We start from the raw sequence: 17,992 nt of genomic DNA, 5'->3' as shown, positions 1-17,992 counted from the left end.
CAGTACTACTCTACATGGAGGAATATTTGTATGTGGGAGAAAGAGGTGAAAATGGGGGGGAAGATAGAGAGGGAATAAGAGTGTGAAAAAGAGAGAGACGACACAGAGAGAAAACAGAGAAAAGACACAAAGATAGGAGAGAAAGAGAGAGACAGAGACAGAGAGAGAAGAAACAGAGAGGGGGGAAGATTCTGGGAAGATGGTGGGAGTAGGTTGGTAAATTTCAAGTTCTTCTGATTTCCCCCACAAAATAGAACAAATTTGTTCCTTAGGGCAAACACAGACTGGTGAAAAATCAAGAAGACTTGGGGTAAAACAGGGCTCCTCCAGATATAACCCAAGAAGATCTGAAGAAAGGGGGGGGCTGGGATTAACCTGTATGAAGTGTAAACACCTCTGGGCTAGCTCCTTAGAAACATCAAATGGGGAGCCTGGAGTTAGCTGGAGCTTCAGCAGGAACTTTTACCTCCTGGACCTTTGGTGGACTGGGGGTCTGAGTCTAGGCAGCCTGAGGAAACTGCTTATTGGGAATGCCAGACCTAACTGTGCTGTTGAAATGTACTTGGGCAAAAAGGAACCAGCACTAGCAAGGCAGAGGCAGTGGGGCAAGGATGGCTGGGCACTTTCTGGAGGGTAGAACTCTTGGTCTGGGGTTCCAGATCAGAAAGGAGAGCTGAAATGAAATCAGAGACACCATTCCCTTCCACCACAGGATTAGAGGTGCTACCAGTAATACCTCTTATTTAAAAAAAACAAATTAGCAAAGAAGAAAGACTCCCACTATGTACTATGGGACCATGGAAGACTGGATTTCATCTACAGAAGAGGATACTGAAGTTAAAAAACAAAAAACAAAAAACAAACAAAAACAAAAACAAACAAACAAACAAAAAAAACAACAAAACTTCTATCCCAAAGAGTAATGTGAAATGGCTCCTTGCCCAGAAAGAATTTCTAGAGCTCAAAAAAGAATTTAAAAGTCAAATGAGAGACATTGAGGAAATTTTTGTTAAATCCAAGAAAAACAAGATTATGAAAAAAAAGTTAACCAATTAGAAAAGGAGATATAGAGTTTCAAAGATAAAAATAACTCTTTGAAAATTAGAATTGGGCAAGGGGAAGCCAGTAAAGCTATGAGAGACCAAGAAATAATAAAACAGATTAGAACATAATGTGGAACATTTTATAAGAAAAAATGACAGATTTAGAGAACAGATCAAGAAGAAAAAATATAAGAATAACTGGAATGTCTGAAAATTGTGACCAGAAAAAGAACTTTGACACAGTAATACAAGAAATAATCCAAGAACATTATCCTAGAGTGAAAGAACATTAGGGGAAAGTAGGAATAGAAAAACTCCACCAATCACTACCTCAACAAGATCCTTTGTGGAAAACACATAAGAAAATTATTGCCAAATTTTGAAACCTCCAGATCCAAGAAAAAAATTTTCAAGAAACAAGAAAAAACAATTTAAACATGCTAAAGCTACAATTAGAATTGTACAGGATTTAGCAGCAGCCACAATAAAAGACTTCAGGTCCTGGAATCATATTTACCAACAATCAAAAGAACTAGACTTGTGGCCAAAAGTATCATATCCAGCAAAATTATAATGTTGTACAAGAAAAAATGGACATTCAATGAACTTGCAAATTTTCAGGACTTTCTATCAACCAAATCCAAACTTAACAGAAAATTTAACATATAACAACAGCCAATATCAAAGATTAATTTCAAGGAACTCAACATAGCTGTTTATGCTTTTTTTACATGGGAAATTTAGAGCATACGTTTAAGATAGACATCAACAATATGACAACTAAAAAGAAAGACTGAGGCAGAGTTAAGGTAAAAATAATAATTATGTCATATAGTTATGTCAATAATAATTATGTGAAAAAGTACTATGTCATATATGAGGTACAGAGGAAGAATAGACACAGAGGTATTGGGGGGAGAAGGGCTCGTAGTTCTGAAAATCTACTCACATCAGGAATGGGTTCAATATGTAACATTACATATATTACATGAAAGGTATAGCCTCCTCCAAAATATATTTTTAAAAGGGGGAGGGATGGGTAGATAGGGAAGCAAAGGATAAGGGAAGAAGACAGAGAAAAATCCATGGGTGGGTGGAGGTTAAGTAATAAGAAGGAAGAGAAACAGACAAAGAAAGAGACAGAAATAGAGAAAGACAGAGACAGAGAGAGGGTCAGAGAGAGGCATAAAGGTGGAGAGATGGAGAGACAGAGAAACAGAGACAGACAGATTGATGGAGACAAAGAGACACAGAGAGAAGAGTAGCTTAACATGTTTTCAGTATTTATCTTTGACTATTCTCCCCAAATATTATCCCTGTGCCCTTCTTTCAAATGTAACAGCTGCTGGTTCTGGGAGGGTTTGGACCTCTTTAAACTCAAAGGAAAGCAACATGAGGTTTTGTTTGTGTGGCGCAGTGGTGGTGGAGCAGAGGAGGAAAAGGAAGGGTTAAATGTTGTGTCCCATCACCGGGTCATGGCTGGGGACTGGGAGGCAAACCTTGCACGCCACCCTGTAGGGGCAGTTCTCTCCCAGGCCCAGAGGAGGCGAGATCACCCGTACTAATTTGTACATATCCTTATACAGGATCCTGCCGCTGTAAAGGAAGCACAGGTGGGTTAATAGGACACTCAGAGAATGGAGGTGAGGAAATGATAGCTTTTTCATTAAGGAGGTGTGTGATCAGTACCCATTCCAGAAGGTACCCCAAAGGCCATTCTCTCCTTTCCTTGAATTCTAGAAGTTCCATACCCTATAGGACTGATTCTTATCACCATCAAAACACAAGTAGTACCACTTGCTTGCCAAACTAGAGACACCTCAATTTCCTAGGCCAATCAAAGCTCATCTAGAATCCACAGGAGTCATCCTAGTCACCAAGGATAGCTAGGACCCTGAAAAGAACCACACCTGGACAGATACATACATAAACTCAACTCTGATCTGTTGTCAGATCTCAAGAACTCAAGTTTATTAGTTAACAAATATCTTTGACAGCTGTCAAGAACAGATGTCAAGCTGATATGAAAATGGGCTGCTCTTCTGTTTGTTTGTTTGTTTTCAGCCAATGTTTTATATTCAGTTACTCAGATATGCTTGTCAAGGGCTGGGTGCAGGCCGCAGAAAATAGGTATCTTTCTATAGGCCTATGGGAAACAAATTTCCCAATAGACTAATTATGGCATGAACACAATTGGCATGGAACATCTTGTAGACAGTCTTTGTTTTCTATGTGAAAGATTTTTTTTCTGTATTTCAGATTGAAGAAACTCCTTTCCAAATAAATCCAAGAAGCACCTTTACTTCATACTTCCAAAGCTACCTCAGTAGGAATGATTTTCAAATACCCTTAAATTGTATTGCTTTTCAGATGACTAACAAGAGCACTCAAGAGTTCCAATAGGAGTCTGATCTCTCTTGGCTTCCAACTCACCTAAGCCTACTAGTTCCATGTGGAAAGAAAAGATCATATACAAATTAGTTTTTTTCTTAAGTGATTATAATTTTGTTATAATCCATGCCAACAAATAGCTGCTGGTCATAGACTTTCCATTCTAGGTGAATTCCAATTTATATCCAAAATTTCCACTGTAAGTTATGAACCTAATTAACCCAATAAAACCCCTGGTGCATAGTGAGAAGAGTACCAAATCTGGAATCATCAATCTAGCTCTTCCATTTACTAGTTTTATTGGGCAAATCCCTTCATTTTCCATTTCCATTTCTTTATCTGCAAAATGGAAGTAACAATAATATCACATTTACATAGTGTTTTGAATTTTTTTTCAAATCGAACCAAAGACATAGGTTATATTAAGTATTATTATTCCCATTTTACAGATGAGGAATCTGACGCTGAACTGATTTGTCCAATTGTCACACAATTAAGTGCCAGAGCAGGGAGTGAATTCAGGTCTTCTTACTCCATACCAATATCACACTGTCTCCTTTCTACTACCTTCCTGCCTCAAGGGGTGATTGCAAGGATTAAATGAGAATGCAGAGCTTTGTAAGTCATAAAGCTCTCTATGGTTCACCTGTTGTTATGTCTCAAGTTCTCCATATTCTCTACAGGGCTTTCTTGTTCCTTTCCCTCATCTTATGATCAGAAGAGAACCTTGTCCAAAGATTCTTCCTTTCAGCTTCTTCTTTTAAGGTTGATTCTTCCTGTCCTTTTAGGTTTCTGTTTTAGAGGTTACCTCCTTAGTAGGTTCTCCATCTATGAAGTTTCTTTGAACTTATGTTTCAAAAATGACATGGAAGTTGTCTTCATTGTAGCCAATTCCAGTTGGATCACTCCTCTACCATCTCTTCAGAATGAAGAAGTTATGATGATAACAGGTGTGTTTTGGGTCATATCCAAGAGTTTAGGATACAAATTGAGAAGTTTCTTTCTTCCTGCTCTTTCCAAGAGCACCTCCTAATTCATTTTCACTTGTTTCTATGCTGCCTTCTCTCCCTAGCAGTTGGAAGTGAGGAGATGAGAGTATCCCAACCACATGTGATATTTGAATCCAAAGATAATAGGAATTTTTAAAAATCAAAGGATGAGATCTCTAAGCCAGGAAGACATCTGAGACAAAGTTCATGTGAAGTGAATGTGAATGACGTGATATGAAGAATAGAAGAATAGAAACTGGTAGCACTGAGGTGCTGTAGCTTTTTCTTTTCAGCATGACAGATGACATCTCCTCCTCTTCACCCTTTGGGCTTCTCTCCCTTCTTCTCCCTTTCTTGTTTCACAACCACAGTGGATGTGCCACAAAACAACATGGAAAGACAGCCTAAACCAGATATGTTCCAGGTTTAATGAATGTCTGATGTCTTCAAAGTCACATCATCATGGAGCATCCCCAAATTTAGAAATTTATCCATTATGATAGTTATAACATTAGAGAATCTGTAGCCCAAGTCATTAATAATTAGACTCTAAGGAGGAAAACTTCTGCTGAGTTGAAATAAACTCCAAGGAGAGTCCTAGGTGGAAGCAACGTGGCCCTTTCCTATGATTTATGGCAATGCTTTGTAGCACTCTTAGTATCAAAGAATAGGGGTCAGGATAAAGGTTGGGGCAATAGCATCAAGTACAAATAATTGTAGACTTAAAAGCCCAAGAGAACACAGTTATCATTCCTAACACTAAGGATAGAAGCACTATCCTTAGATGCAACCACCATTGCATCCCATTCTGTGCCTTAAGCCCTGGGATTGTTGGCATTAAAAGGGTTAAGGGAAGATATCCCTCTAAGGATCCTGCCAGGAGACAAAACAAAAAGCAGTTAGCTTTTGTCCCTGGGAAGCAGAGAACTCCTTCAATTCAATTCTTATCAATTAGTATTTGTGGTAATAACAGGAAGATGAATTTGCCTATCCTTTACATAATTCATGAAGTATCTCAAAGCCAAATTCTCTGGAAAGTTGTGGGTCAGGAGACAACTCCCTACAGCCACTGGTCATAAGCAGTAAAGTAGTAGTAAGTAGCAAGTTTCCCCTAGAAAACTCCTATAAATGTCATATGTTATTTAGAATAGGTCAACTAATGACTCATTGGAGGAGAGGAGGGAGGGAGAGCATAGTGAAAGCCATTCTAATTACTTACTAGAAGGTAAGAGTAAAAAAGACCTGTCACAGAGGGAAAAAAGAGGCAAAAGAGAATTTTTTAATTAAGCTTCCAAGGGAACTGTTCACCTTCGGAAGGTCCAAAATAAATGTCTTCTCTCCTCCTGTGACAGGAACACATATGGGAAGACTCCAATTACATTCATTCTCTTTCCTGAGTATTCCTGGTATGATGAATCAGTGGGCTCCAACCTGGGTCCCACTGGAAACCAGGGAGGTAATGGGGAGGCATACATACCACGCAGCTCTATCATACTCTGCCCAGACTCGGACAAATTCATCTAAGTGATGAGGTCCAAGAATAGATGAGTCCCGGGTCAAGTACTCAAAATTGTCCATGATAACAGCCACAAACAGGTTAAGCATCTGGAGGAAACGAGGAGTGAAAGGAAGAACAAAAAAAGGATTGAAAGACGAAAGGTCAATTGGATGTGTGATGCCATTGTTTCCTACTGATACTGTAGCACTCTAATAGTGTCTTCATTAGTTGTACCATGACAATCATTATATGAGCATTATTATTTCAATGACACTTGGTTATTGCAAAATGTTCTACAATAATGTCTATTAAATTAATTGCCAATGTAGTGAATGAGAGAACAGCAGCAGCTGAAGCTGCATGAAGGAGGGGAATGGAAGAGAGTCCCTCAGTTTAGACAGGTCATTTCAGTCTATCCCAACCTTACTGGATACAGATCTCATTGAGCAATAGAGAACAAAAGCAATCTGCCAAACATTTAGAATACAAACAAATAAAGCAAGACAGTCCCTGCTCTCAAGGACCATGCATTCTAATGGGGGAAAATACATACAGAATGATACAACTGTAGGAAAAACAGAAAGTCCCAGAGATGAATATAATAGCATGTCCTCTTCAATAATGATACTAACTACATTTATATAGCATTTTAAAGTTTATAAAGCATGTTATCTCATACATTTATAACATTCCTATGTCAGTGCTATTATTTCTTACATTTTACAGATGAAGAAACTGAAGCTAAAAGATTAAATGATTTGCTACAGGTCACAGTTAGTTAACATCTGAGGCAAAATTTGAACTTAGATTTTCCTGATGTCAAGTGAAACCCTATTGTACTTGTATTATATGTAAGTTAGGCCATTTCCAATAATAATATCTTGTCTGTTCCTTAATTTTATCAATATTTTACACTTCATACACTTCATAATGCCAATGACTTTGGATATGAGAACTTTCTCAACTCCAGTATCTACAGAATCAACTCCAATGACTACTGAGGAGTCAGGAGCTACAGACCCCAAGGAAGCAGTTGTTCAGGCAAATTTCCATAGGAATTGCTTTTTAGGATGAAGGCTCTGGAAGCTGTACTAGAAGCCAATCAGCTAGTCTGTGAAGTGTTGCTGTTTCTGGGGTTCATGGGTATAGGATCCTGTGCTGCTTTTACTTGGGTATGAGGGTAGAAAATGGTCAAAGTGATGGCATTAGTTTGGCTAAGCTGGCACATGGTATTTTTTAGCTCTTTCTCTGAGCACTTTGTTTCTTTCATTACATTTGCTTGCCGAGATGACAGTTAAGATCAATTAATTTTTTTCTCATGCATAGATATTTTTCATGCTTGCTCTATTCCTGAATCTAATAATAAGATAGAATAATAATAGTCCTATGTGCAGCTAATTATAAAATATTAGTACTACTAACTCATATAACAGGTTGCTTTAAGATTTACAAATAAATAGATTTCTTCACAACTTTATCAAGTAGGTACTACTTATCATGTAGATACTATCCTCATTTTTTGAAAATTTTTTCAGTATTCTAATTTCAATTTTTTTGTAATCTTGAATTCAACAAGCACCAGCAAATATGTACTATTAGCCCTACTTTATAGAAAAGGAAGCCAGATCTCAGAGAAATTAAATGGTTTGCCCACCTCTTAAATTCAGTAAGTGTTAGAGCACTGATCTGAATGAAGATTTCCTATAACATTATGTTACATCATTAATAAAAATTGATGCAGTTTTCACCAAAAAATTCAAAGTATCTTCATATTCTTCCTATTTAACTTTCACCATATTATTTCAGCAAAGTAGAAGTAGAAGGCATCCAGTCCTTTTATTGCAGATCTAGGGAAAGGGCCAAAAGACTTCCCCAATCTGCCAATTTAAATAACAATTCCAAGGCTAGAATACACATTTCCTCAATTTCAGCTTAGATGTTCTTTCTATACTTTGTTTCCTCAAGGTACATATACTATATGCAAGAAAAGTGAGAAATTCTAGTCCTTGTGAATTGTTACTTTCTTTGCAAGACATAGAAACAACTGGAACATTATCAATAATGCAACAAATAACACTCTTAAGCCCATACACAGTTACCATAGGGATCAACCATCTTCCAAGAGAATAGTTTTTTCAAGTCCTCAGGTTTTTGCAAAACTAGTGCATCAGCTTTGTAGTTTATCTGATTTGATTTGTGAAATGGTTATCATTATTAAATTGATCATATTTTGACCTACAGTGATATAATTTAGAATTAGAAGAAATCTCAGAGATCTTCTATTCAACCCTCTTATTTTGCAATTCAGAAGCTAATGCAGCATTTTTTTGGGGGGGTATTCTTCCTACTAATCAATTGTTAATGTAATAGTAATGGATTGAAAATTCTGAACTGTGTTTGTTGGAATAGTCTATCACTCAAAAATAATCAAATAAATATTAATTAAAAAGTAATGGCATTGAATGTGGTGCCATTTCCTTTTTTAAAAAAATTTACACATTGGTCACTTACATTCACCATTACCAAGTGTAATGTAGTATGTAACTAGGTGTCACAAACTGTAGGACAGTCATGTCTGTATCTAAACCATTCTACTCTTGTTTCAAAATGACACCATCTTGAATTTATAGAGAACAATTTTTCAGAGAAATCAATAGTCTTCATAAAAGAGAAAAAATGTTATTCTGAGACTCATTTACCATTTGGGAAACCCAAGGGAAGGATAAGAATATTGGGAATAACAACAGGTCAAAAAGGATGAGAGATGCTCACCAAAAAAGAGCAGAAAAAGATGAAAGAAACAAAGTAAAAGTAGGCCAGATCAGTGCCACATCGTTCATTCTCATTCTGCCCTGAGGGTGCAGTGGTGTCAGGCTCACAGCCTTTCTCTCCCAGACAAGATAACATAATTTCTTGCCACGCCTCACCTGTGGCACTCCTGGAATCAAAAGACATATTTGTTAGCATCAGTCAATGCATTTCATCCCATTCCTTCTCTTCTTCACTGCCTCTTTCCCCCACTCCTCAAATAGGGATCATCATGTTTCATATTCTTCTAGTGATTTTCATTAAGAGAAATTCAGGATTGATGAACCCTACCTGGATTACTTACAGTGATTTAGGTTAGAGTAGTGATTTGATGTGGCCTTCACTGACTGATGATAGGACTTTGAAAGAAGCCTCTGTCTTTCTACAGCAAATGGGACTCTGGCTAGCAACATGGCTATGCACTGTGAGACTCAATAGATCTGTATTTTTTAGTTTAATTTTTTTTTTCACTTCCCTTCTATCCTCAAGAGAAAGTCAACACACGTTCACCTCAAAACTTCAGATAAGTCTACTGAATACTATGATTATACATATTTCCTGGACTTTCCAAAACAGTGCCAATTTTCAAGAACACAGGCATATTTTCAATAAATTTTACAAGAGGGTTTCTTTTTTTAGACCACGTATCCCAGTTTATTTCAGAAAATATAGTTACCATACCACTAAACTTAAGGGACTTCCTTGGCGGTTTACTAAAGCAATGGCTCCCCTTCCTCCCCATTTCTACTATACTTAAAGTGGAAGATACCATCTCTCCTCTTGAATTATTACCTCCATACAAAGAGCCAGATCAAAAAAGAGATTTAGGGGGAAATCAGAAAGGAAAAAAGAAAACAAAGGAAAGGTGGAAGCATCAGACAGACTTGAATCCATCTGGTTCCATCACAGATGCCATTGATTAATATGTGAATAGACCTGGTACCTGAAGAGCAGCATGAGGGACCCAAAAAAACTTCGGAAGTTGTTGTGTCGGTTAATGTGACTCTCTTCATCTAATTTTATATTTCCAAAAACCTGAGGAATCCAAGATAGGAAAATAAGGAACAGGAAATAGTAAGAATCATTATCACGTGTGAAATACTTAGCAATCATATATCAGATCAGCCTGGATATTACCATGTGAAGAAAATGTGTAGGGAAGCAGCAATCCTTTTCCTTTTAATTTCAGTGCTGGTGGGAAACTCTCATGTATTTCTATAGGACACATAAACTTAATGGACTCATGCTATATGTATTACATGAAATGTTGGGCTAGAATTTATTGGAAATTTGGTTGGTGAGGTATATCTAATATTTTTTTCCTAAATTATTTTGTTTTTGTAATGAGTTAAATCTTTGGCAGCTGGGAAATTCTTAAAGTAGAGCCCTCAAGAAAAGATCTCTCTCTCTCTCTCTCTCTCTCTCTCTCTCTCTCTCTCTCTCTCTCTCTCTCTCTCCTTCCCTCTTTATCTCTCTTTCTCTCTCTCCATATATATATATTTATCCATATATGTATATCTATGTAATAATACACATATGTAGTATATCATTTGCATATTGTTATATACAAAAATTTGCATGTGTCTATATACATATACACATACATAAACTAACATACACAATGTGTCTACACAATCAGACTATCTACCCATAAGAGAAAGTCCCTTATGCAAAAGCAACTGTGTTTGAAGCCTTACTCTTTCACTAATTAGCTGGCAGATGTTGGGCAAGCCACTTAGCTAAGTCTCAGTTTTCTCATCAGTAATATGTACCTTTCTACCCTAAATTCTATGACACCAAGCACTAGAACTAAAAGATGGAGAAAATCTAGTTAATTCTAGCAGAAAAGGAAAGAAAACACAATTTTCCCTATATTTCACATCATGTAGACACAATTAATAATAAAATTGATCATTTTCTATTTTTATGTCCTATTATGCCTTTTAAAAATTAAATTAGTGTTTTTTCAGGCTTTTTGAAATGCTGACCTTTAATGATTCTTAATGTCAATGAAGACTTTCAAAATCTTCTCACTGATAATTCTATCTGCATTGTCCTGGCTCAAATGATTATTTGTAGTAGAAGATGCTGTTACTGGATTGGGAATGATAAAGGCCAATCTTCCCTAGAATTTGTGATAGATAGGGAAGTTGGACATAGTCTAATATGTATAGCAGGTTTTAAAGGGTTTAGGAGAAAGGAAGGGTCCCATGCCCTAAAGTCATACAGGGGAAATCAGACCTGGAAAGACAGAAAAATCTAAAGAATAAAATTCTGGACACAATGAAAACCAATTGGTATAAGGAAGAAGAGGTGGGAAAATAGCTAAAGGGACTTGTATAAACACTTAAGAGAACTTAACCAAAAACGTTAAGTTCAAAAGGGATATAACAGAGTAAATACAAAACGTGGCATAAGTCATGTCAGAATAGTCAAGAGATGCAAGACTTACAATGAATTTAGGCTGGTGAGGAAGGCTAAGTATTCTGTGTTTTGAAGTTGTATTGGGGGGAAAAACAGAAAATCATCAAAAAGTAAACAGTGTTATCACTAAGATTGGGTGAGATAATGATTTACATTGGAGAGAAGACAGATGTAGTTTTAATTTTGCTACTTGTTTTGTTATTTGTTATTTATGCTATTTGTTTTATATGCCAAAGAGAATGATCTTCAGATTAAAAACATAACAAGCCAGTACTGAGATAGATAAGCAGATTGTTACAGAACTACATTAAGTTCAAATCATCTGAACCCAGATAAACTAGGTTGTAAGATTCTGAAAGAACTGATAAATATGTTTATTGATCGGTATAACAGCAAATTGCAGATGTCCTATAGATATAGAGGTGGATATATATTTCAGAGATTATTTAAATGAATAGATTCTAAAAATTATAAGTTAGTAAGCTTGATTTTGATTCATTCTACAACGTATTATTAAAATGATGATTAGTTAATATTTAGAGTAAAAAAAGATTGAACCTAAGAGATTCAACATGACTTCATCAAGAATATATCATGCCATATTAAACTCATTTTCTTTCTTAAGTAATAATACTAGATTAATACATCAAGGGAATAATACAGATATAGTTTACCTAGATTCTTAGCAAAGCATGTAAGAAAATCTCTCATTCTTCCTATGGGCAAGTTGAAGAGATAAAAGCTAGCACAGGTAGATGGATTTGGAATTCACTAAACGATGATATTCAAGGTTCTAAGTTAACTTGATCAGAAGTCTACAATGGAAGGGCACATAAATCTGTACTTTGCCTTACACTGTATTATATTCTGATCAATGATTTGTATAAATGGCATGCTCATCAGATTGATAGATGATACAGGAGGAATAGCTCAATAGCTGGAAGATAGAATCCAAATTCAAAAATATTGAGCTGAATTTCCTTTTCTCAAAGAGAGATTATCAGAAGAGAAATCAATCTGATTAGAAGCTGATACTTAGGATAAGAAAACACAATCATGCATCATTTTTAAAAGTGGCACATGAAAGCCCTTGCATTGTTTCATCCCAAAAATGTGTCTCTAGTTCAATAAAGACATATTTGCACAGGTAGAAACTTTCAAGTTCTCTTTTGCTTAGTTCCCCAGTCAATAAAGACCATTTGTTGTGTTCTGACATATATTAAATGCACTTTTAGTTCATCTGAAGTATGCTAAATGAAACATGCTTTTTACCCTAACAGCTTTTAAAATGTGTAATTGAAGAACAATTTCTGCCCCCAGCTATTTTGCTCAAATAACTCCCACTGACAACTGCTTTGAGAATTTGTTCTCAACCTTGGGTTTTTTCTTTTTTCTTTTCTTTTTTTTTTTTTTTTACTACTTGTCCCATAAGGAGCTTGGAGACACCACTGGGAAAGGGAAAGGGATAATAATTGCCAAGAAGGGAATAGAGGAATATGAGAATGATGAGGGGAAGAGGGGCTTCAAAATAGATAATTTTTAAAATGAAACTATCAGTGAACTGCTAAATCCAATTAGGAGACAATATTGCATGTAATGTCATTGACATATAATTCTCTTCATAAGTTCAACTTAGATTTTTGTGTTTCTTTTCTTATACCCTTGGTTCAGTATCTATGATATGTTCTCTCCCCTCCAACACATTTTTTTTCCTTTTCCTTTATCTCTCTTTGAGCCTAGATTATTGATTTCCAATTGGACTTCACCAAATGCAATATCCAAGTATTTAAAACATTATGAAAGTATGGGCATTAATTATCATACAATTTGTCTATAATGTTCTTTTATTTGTTAAAATAATTATTTTAATTTTATTTTTACACTTAATAATTTTATTTCTCTCAATTACAAGTAAAAGTAGTTTTCAATATTAATTTTTGTAAGATTTTGAGGTTCAAATTTTTCTCTCTTCCTTTTCTCTCCCTGTCTCCATGATAGCAAGCTATTTGATATAGATATACATGTATAATCTTGTTAAAGATATTTCCATATTAGTCATTTCATGTAATGTTATAAATACTAGGTTGTAGTTACGTAATGACAGTATTTACTTTTTTCATAACTTTTTTCCAGTGAGGTACTTAGGGCAAATATAATTATTCCCTTTTACAGATCAGAAAATAAAGGCTTATTGAGGTTAAATGATTTCCCTTTAAGTCATAGAATCAGGAAGTGTCCAAGCAAGATTTGAATTAAGAATTTGGGTCTTCTATAGAATGTCCTTTCTCCTACAGGCTACTTTGTGCCTATTCTCAGGTGATTAATTAAGAAAACATTTATTGCTACTATCATTAAAGATCTATTGCTAATTTTCCTTTTCTTCATTACTTCTTATCCTAATTCATTTTTAAAAAATAAGATCTATATTCCAAGAAAGAAAAAAGAAACTTTATTAATGGAAGTATGACAAAAGGATGTCAAAGATAATCAAATCTCAGCAAAAGATTTATAAGAGGGGAACATTTTTCTTTTAGAATTTCTCAAAATATGGCAATCAGTTTGAGACCATTTCTTCTTCCTCTTCTTTTTTTTTTTTTTTTTTTTTTTTTTTTTTTTTGCTGAGGCATTGAGATTAAGTGACTTGCCCAGAGTCACACAGCTAGGAAGTGTTAAGTGTCTGATGCCAAATTTGAACTCCTCTTAACTTCAGGGCTGGTGCTCTAGCCACTGCACCACCTAGCTGCCCCTGTTCATTTTCTTTTAATTTTTATATTATCTTGCTATTTTCTATATTTCAAGTCAATTGTTCATATCAGTCAATAATTCACATAGTCATCTAACTTCTTTATTTTTGACTTTGTTCTAATATTTTTGTTGTATTATTGACTATTTCAGTTCTATTTCATTTTTTCACAGTATTTTTTGCTAGGTTGTCCAATTTCTGTTCTGTTCTCTGTATTCTATTCCTAATTTCTTTCTTCAATTCCCTTTTTAGGTCTTTCAACTATTCTGATAGTCCTTGTGGACATTTCATACTTTTCCCCCAAGAGTTATTACAAAATTAGATAGTCTTATACTCAAATTTTGGTATTTTGTCTTGGGATTCTTTTACTCCATGATATTTCTTGATTATGCTAGGACTTTTCCTTGGCTTAATCACACTCTCAGTTATTACACTCTTCCCCCATCCCCACCTAAAATGTTTTTAATTGTCATGCTGTCTCCTTGACTTTAATTGATGAAGAGGTGAAGGATTTCAGGCAAATAACTGTTGAGAAGTTTTGGTACTGATAGTAGCTGTTGAAGACCCATGAAGAAGTTTTGAACTCTCTTTGGTGCAGCAATTGCTGTAGCCATTTTTCTCATTCCAAAATGATGAGTCACAGAATTTAGGAGTATAGTTGGATATCCCTAGTATTTACATCCAAATTGAAATCCTTCTTTGAAATCCACTGCTTCCAAAAATAATTTGATAGTCAAAAATACTGGAGTCTTGAAGACTTCAAGCAGCTATGATTTTTATTTCCAAAGCCTACCTTTTTCTGATTTAAAATTTGTATTGTGAAGAACCTTTGTCTTATTCATTCATATGGTTCAATTTAGTTCCAGACTCAGGTATCTAAATGATACAAAATGTTAAGGTGCATGCTAAGTGTAAGCAATAAAATTCTCTGTCATAGTTTGAGAAAAGAACTAAACTAACAATGTTTTCAGAAAAAGTTCCTGGTATTGCTGATAGAATCTAGAAGGATAGGAAGCATTAGAAATTACCTCGGTAGTAACTAATATTTTAAAGAGAAAATGGGGAAAAGAGAATGAAACGGAAAGGAAGAGAGAAAAGAAAAGAGCAGAACAAGGGAAAAAATTGAGAAAAAGATAAATGAAAGAAGGGAGGAAAAAAAGGAAAGAAGGAAGGAAGGAAGGAGAGAGGAAAAAAGGGAAGGAGGAAAAGAGGAAGGATGGAAGGAAGAAAAGAAAGAAGGAAGGAAGGAGGGAGGAAAAAAGGGAAGGAGGAGAAAAGGAAGGATGGAAGGAAGAAAAGAAAGAAGGAAGGAGGGAAGGAGAGAAAATTAGGGAGACAGTAAAAAGAAAAGATAAAAGAAAGAAGAGGTGCATAACTTTTATAATAGTTCTAAATTTGAGATTATATAAAATTTGTTCACAGAAAGGACAAAAAGATACAAAAGTATGCTTTTTTTTTTCAGTCCTGTCAAGAAGATGATGTAGCCAGCTCTATATTTAATAGTTCAAGGAAATTCTAATCCTATAATTATATAATAATAGAGATGAAAAGGACCATTGAGGTCATGTAGTCCAACCTCCCAAACAGTGGGAAAATCCTTTAACAATTTCCTTGACAGATGGTCATGTAGATTCTTCTTAAATACTCTTAATGAATGGGCAGACTAATATACTCTATTAGACAGTTCTATTTGTTTGTATTTTAGAGAACAAAACCATAGTGATCAGTTAGAAGGAGAAAGTAATGAAGAGGTGCAGACAGCATTCTCAGAGAAGCTTTGGGCAAGATTGAAGATTTGGTGGGGCTGGTTGCTCCAGATGGCTAGCATTACTGCGAAGAGAGCTCTTGGTTCAACTGCAGCCAGACTGTTTGACTGCAGGAGGTTGTTACTTGGCTGAGGTTCTCTGCAGGGTAATCAGTCACAATATCTCTAAGTCAGAGGGGGTTTGCTTCAAAGAGTCACCTCAACTGAAACAATTATGATGCCCTTAGAATCCAACAAGCTGGGCCTAATCAGAGATATCTATAGTCTAAGAGTCTAGACCAGGTGATGTTCATTAGCAGCAAGGTCTAGTGTGCTGGAAGAAATTTATTTTAATCCTCCAATCAGTACTCCAACAAACATCCAAGTTCAAATTCTGACTGTTGTCTTTTCAATTCGGAAATGAGAAGGGATTGGAAATCAGAAACTGTCCAATATACCATACATCAAAAAGTGGAAGCTGAAATTCCTAAACTGGGGAGACTTTCATGGTGAAGTAGAATGAATGGTGGATTAAAAAGTGTCGATCAAAGTCTACCTATACTACTCACTCATTTGTGATGTTGGGCAAAACATTTTTCTACTCTGATTTCAGTGTTCTCATATATAAAATAAGGAGGTTTGTTTAAATAATTTCTTTAATCTTTAATCTTACGAAGTCTAGGAGATTAATTTAGCATATCATGATCTAACTGTCAGAATTAGCTTCAAATTGTGAATACACCTTTCATCAAACACCAAACGGAGTCCCAAAATATCCTAATCTTGGTTATTACTATAGATTCATACTTGACCTCCTGGTCAGATCCCTGACAAATGAATGTGTTACTTCACCAGCCAAATCTTTAGAGGTTGTCTATTCCATATAAGGTAAATTTGACATTCAAAACCTTCTATAACTACATCCCACCTAGTTTTCTTATCTTATTTCATATTATTCCCTTTCATGTCCTTGCCATTTCAGTTAAGTTGCCTCCTAGCTATTGGCAGTATACAAGATGCTATATTCTACTTTTGTGCCTTTGCAGAGATGGTTGGTTCATCCTCACTTTCCCTTCATGGAATGCTTATTTCATATAACAGCTCTAGTTTACTATCTTCATAGTTGTTAGTGTTCTCTCATTCTTGAAATTACTTTTTATTATTTTATACACACTTCTATATAATTAGGTACATGTTAGCCCTAGGAGACTATAAGATCCTTGAAGACAGAACCAGTTTTTTTTTTCCCTCTGTATTCCCAATGTCTTGCACAGCATCTTGTATATAGTCATAAATATTTATCAAATTAAATTTAATTATACTAGGAGTTTGTTTGGGCTAAAAACCAATGATACACATTTTTTGTTTCTGCTCTCAATTTAATGTTAAATTGATTGTGCTCTATTTAAAATGGTAAACATATATCCCAAGAATGACATGTTGGGATATGTTGTTTCTTATGACTTGGCATGAAGTTTCAGAATTGGGAGATTCCTAAGGATGAAGTATAACTGGGCTTTTTCATATCATTTATAAGCACCAGAGTTCTTTGACTTGATCTATTATCTATCCATGAATGCTTTGCCCACTAAGTAGCTTTCCTTTTAAGGAGAGCAGTCTTCTATTATTTCTCCCTTAATAACTAGTCCAAAGAAATACCTGCTTACCTGCATTCCAATAATGGCATAAATGAAAAAAAGCATGGCAATCAATAGACAGACATAGGGGAGGGCCTGTAATAAAAAGAGAGGTAATGATTATTAATTTAAGAGGTCGTACTTTTCACTATCATATGCTGAAGCAGCTGATTGTACCTGACTCCTTGCTTATTTTAAAGGTAAAAAACACTGTCTTCTATGGTACTTTTTAGATGTATGGTTTCATAATTCTTTCAATGTCCAAATCACCACACAGATGGAGAGGTTGTTCTGTGCCAAGTTTTCCATAATTCTAATTGACCAACTCATAGGAAAGACTTCCACTGTTCACACCTCTATGAGCAATGAGGAAGTATGAGTACTTATTGTGTATGGACAGTTACATTCCAAGTATTGTTATACAAATCTCACACCAAACATCTGCTCTTGGCTTCCAAATCTTTTTTTTTTTTTTTTTTTTGGTCTGGGACTCTCTCCAAAGAATAACTTTTTTAGTGAGAACTAGAAGCAAAATGAAACAGTGATTGTAGGTATTTGCAAGTCAAATCCCATAAAATTCTTTCATCCTTCAGCAATTTCAGGCCTGCACTGGTTTTGCATCATTGTCTGATCGAGAATTCCTGAGATTTAGTTTTGTCACTATTCCAAATCTATTTCCTAAAAGGATTATTTACCATCAACCATCATCAAACCT

The 17,992-nt window shown here is 35.4% G+C and overlaps 1 protein-coding gene across 3 annotated transcripts in view; it reads right to left on the bottom strand.

Annotated features, from left to right (window-relative positions):
* Positions 1-17,992, bottom strand: part of CACNA1E (calcium voltage-gated channel subunit alpha1 E) — a 616,215-nt gene that overhangs the window by 21,997 nt on the left and 576,226 nt on the right. For all 3 annotated transcript variants that reach the window (XM_074308523.1, XM_074308524.1, XM_074308525.1), the window contains 4 exons: positions 17,308-17,373; positions 9,673-9,764; positions 8,694-8,859; positions 5,901-6,028 (listed from right to left, as the gene is read on the bottom strand). In XM_074308523.1, the coding sequence (XP_074164624.1) occupies positions 5,901-6,028; positions 8,694-8,859; positions 9,673-9,764; positions 17,308-17,373 (452 nt within the window). The remainder of the gene's footprint in view (positions 1-5,900; positions 6,029-8,693; positions 8,860-9,672; positions 9,765-17,307; positions 17,374-17,992) is intronic.

Source organism: Sminthopsis crassicaudata, chromosome 4 (assembly GCF_048593235.1).
Source record: "Sminthopsis crassicaudata isolate SCR6 chromosome 4, ASM4859323v1, whole genome shotgun sequence".
NCBI lineage: Eukaryota > Metazoa > Chordata > Mammalia > Dasyuromorphia > Dasyuridae > Sminthopsis > Sminthopsis crassicaudata.
Note: the sequence above shows the minus strand (reverse complement) of the source record. Positions and strands in the feature narration are given on the sequence as shown.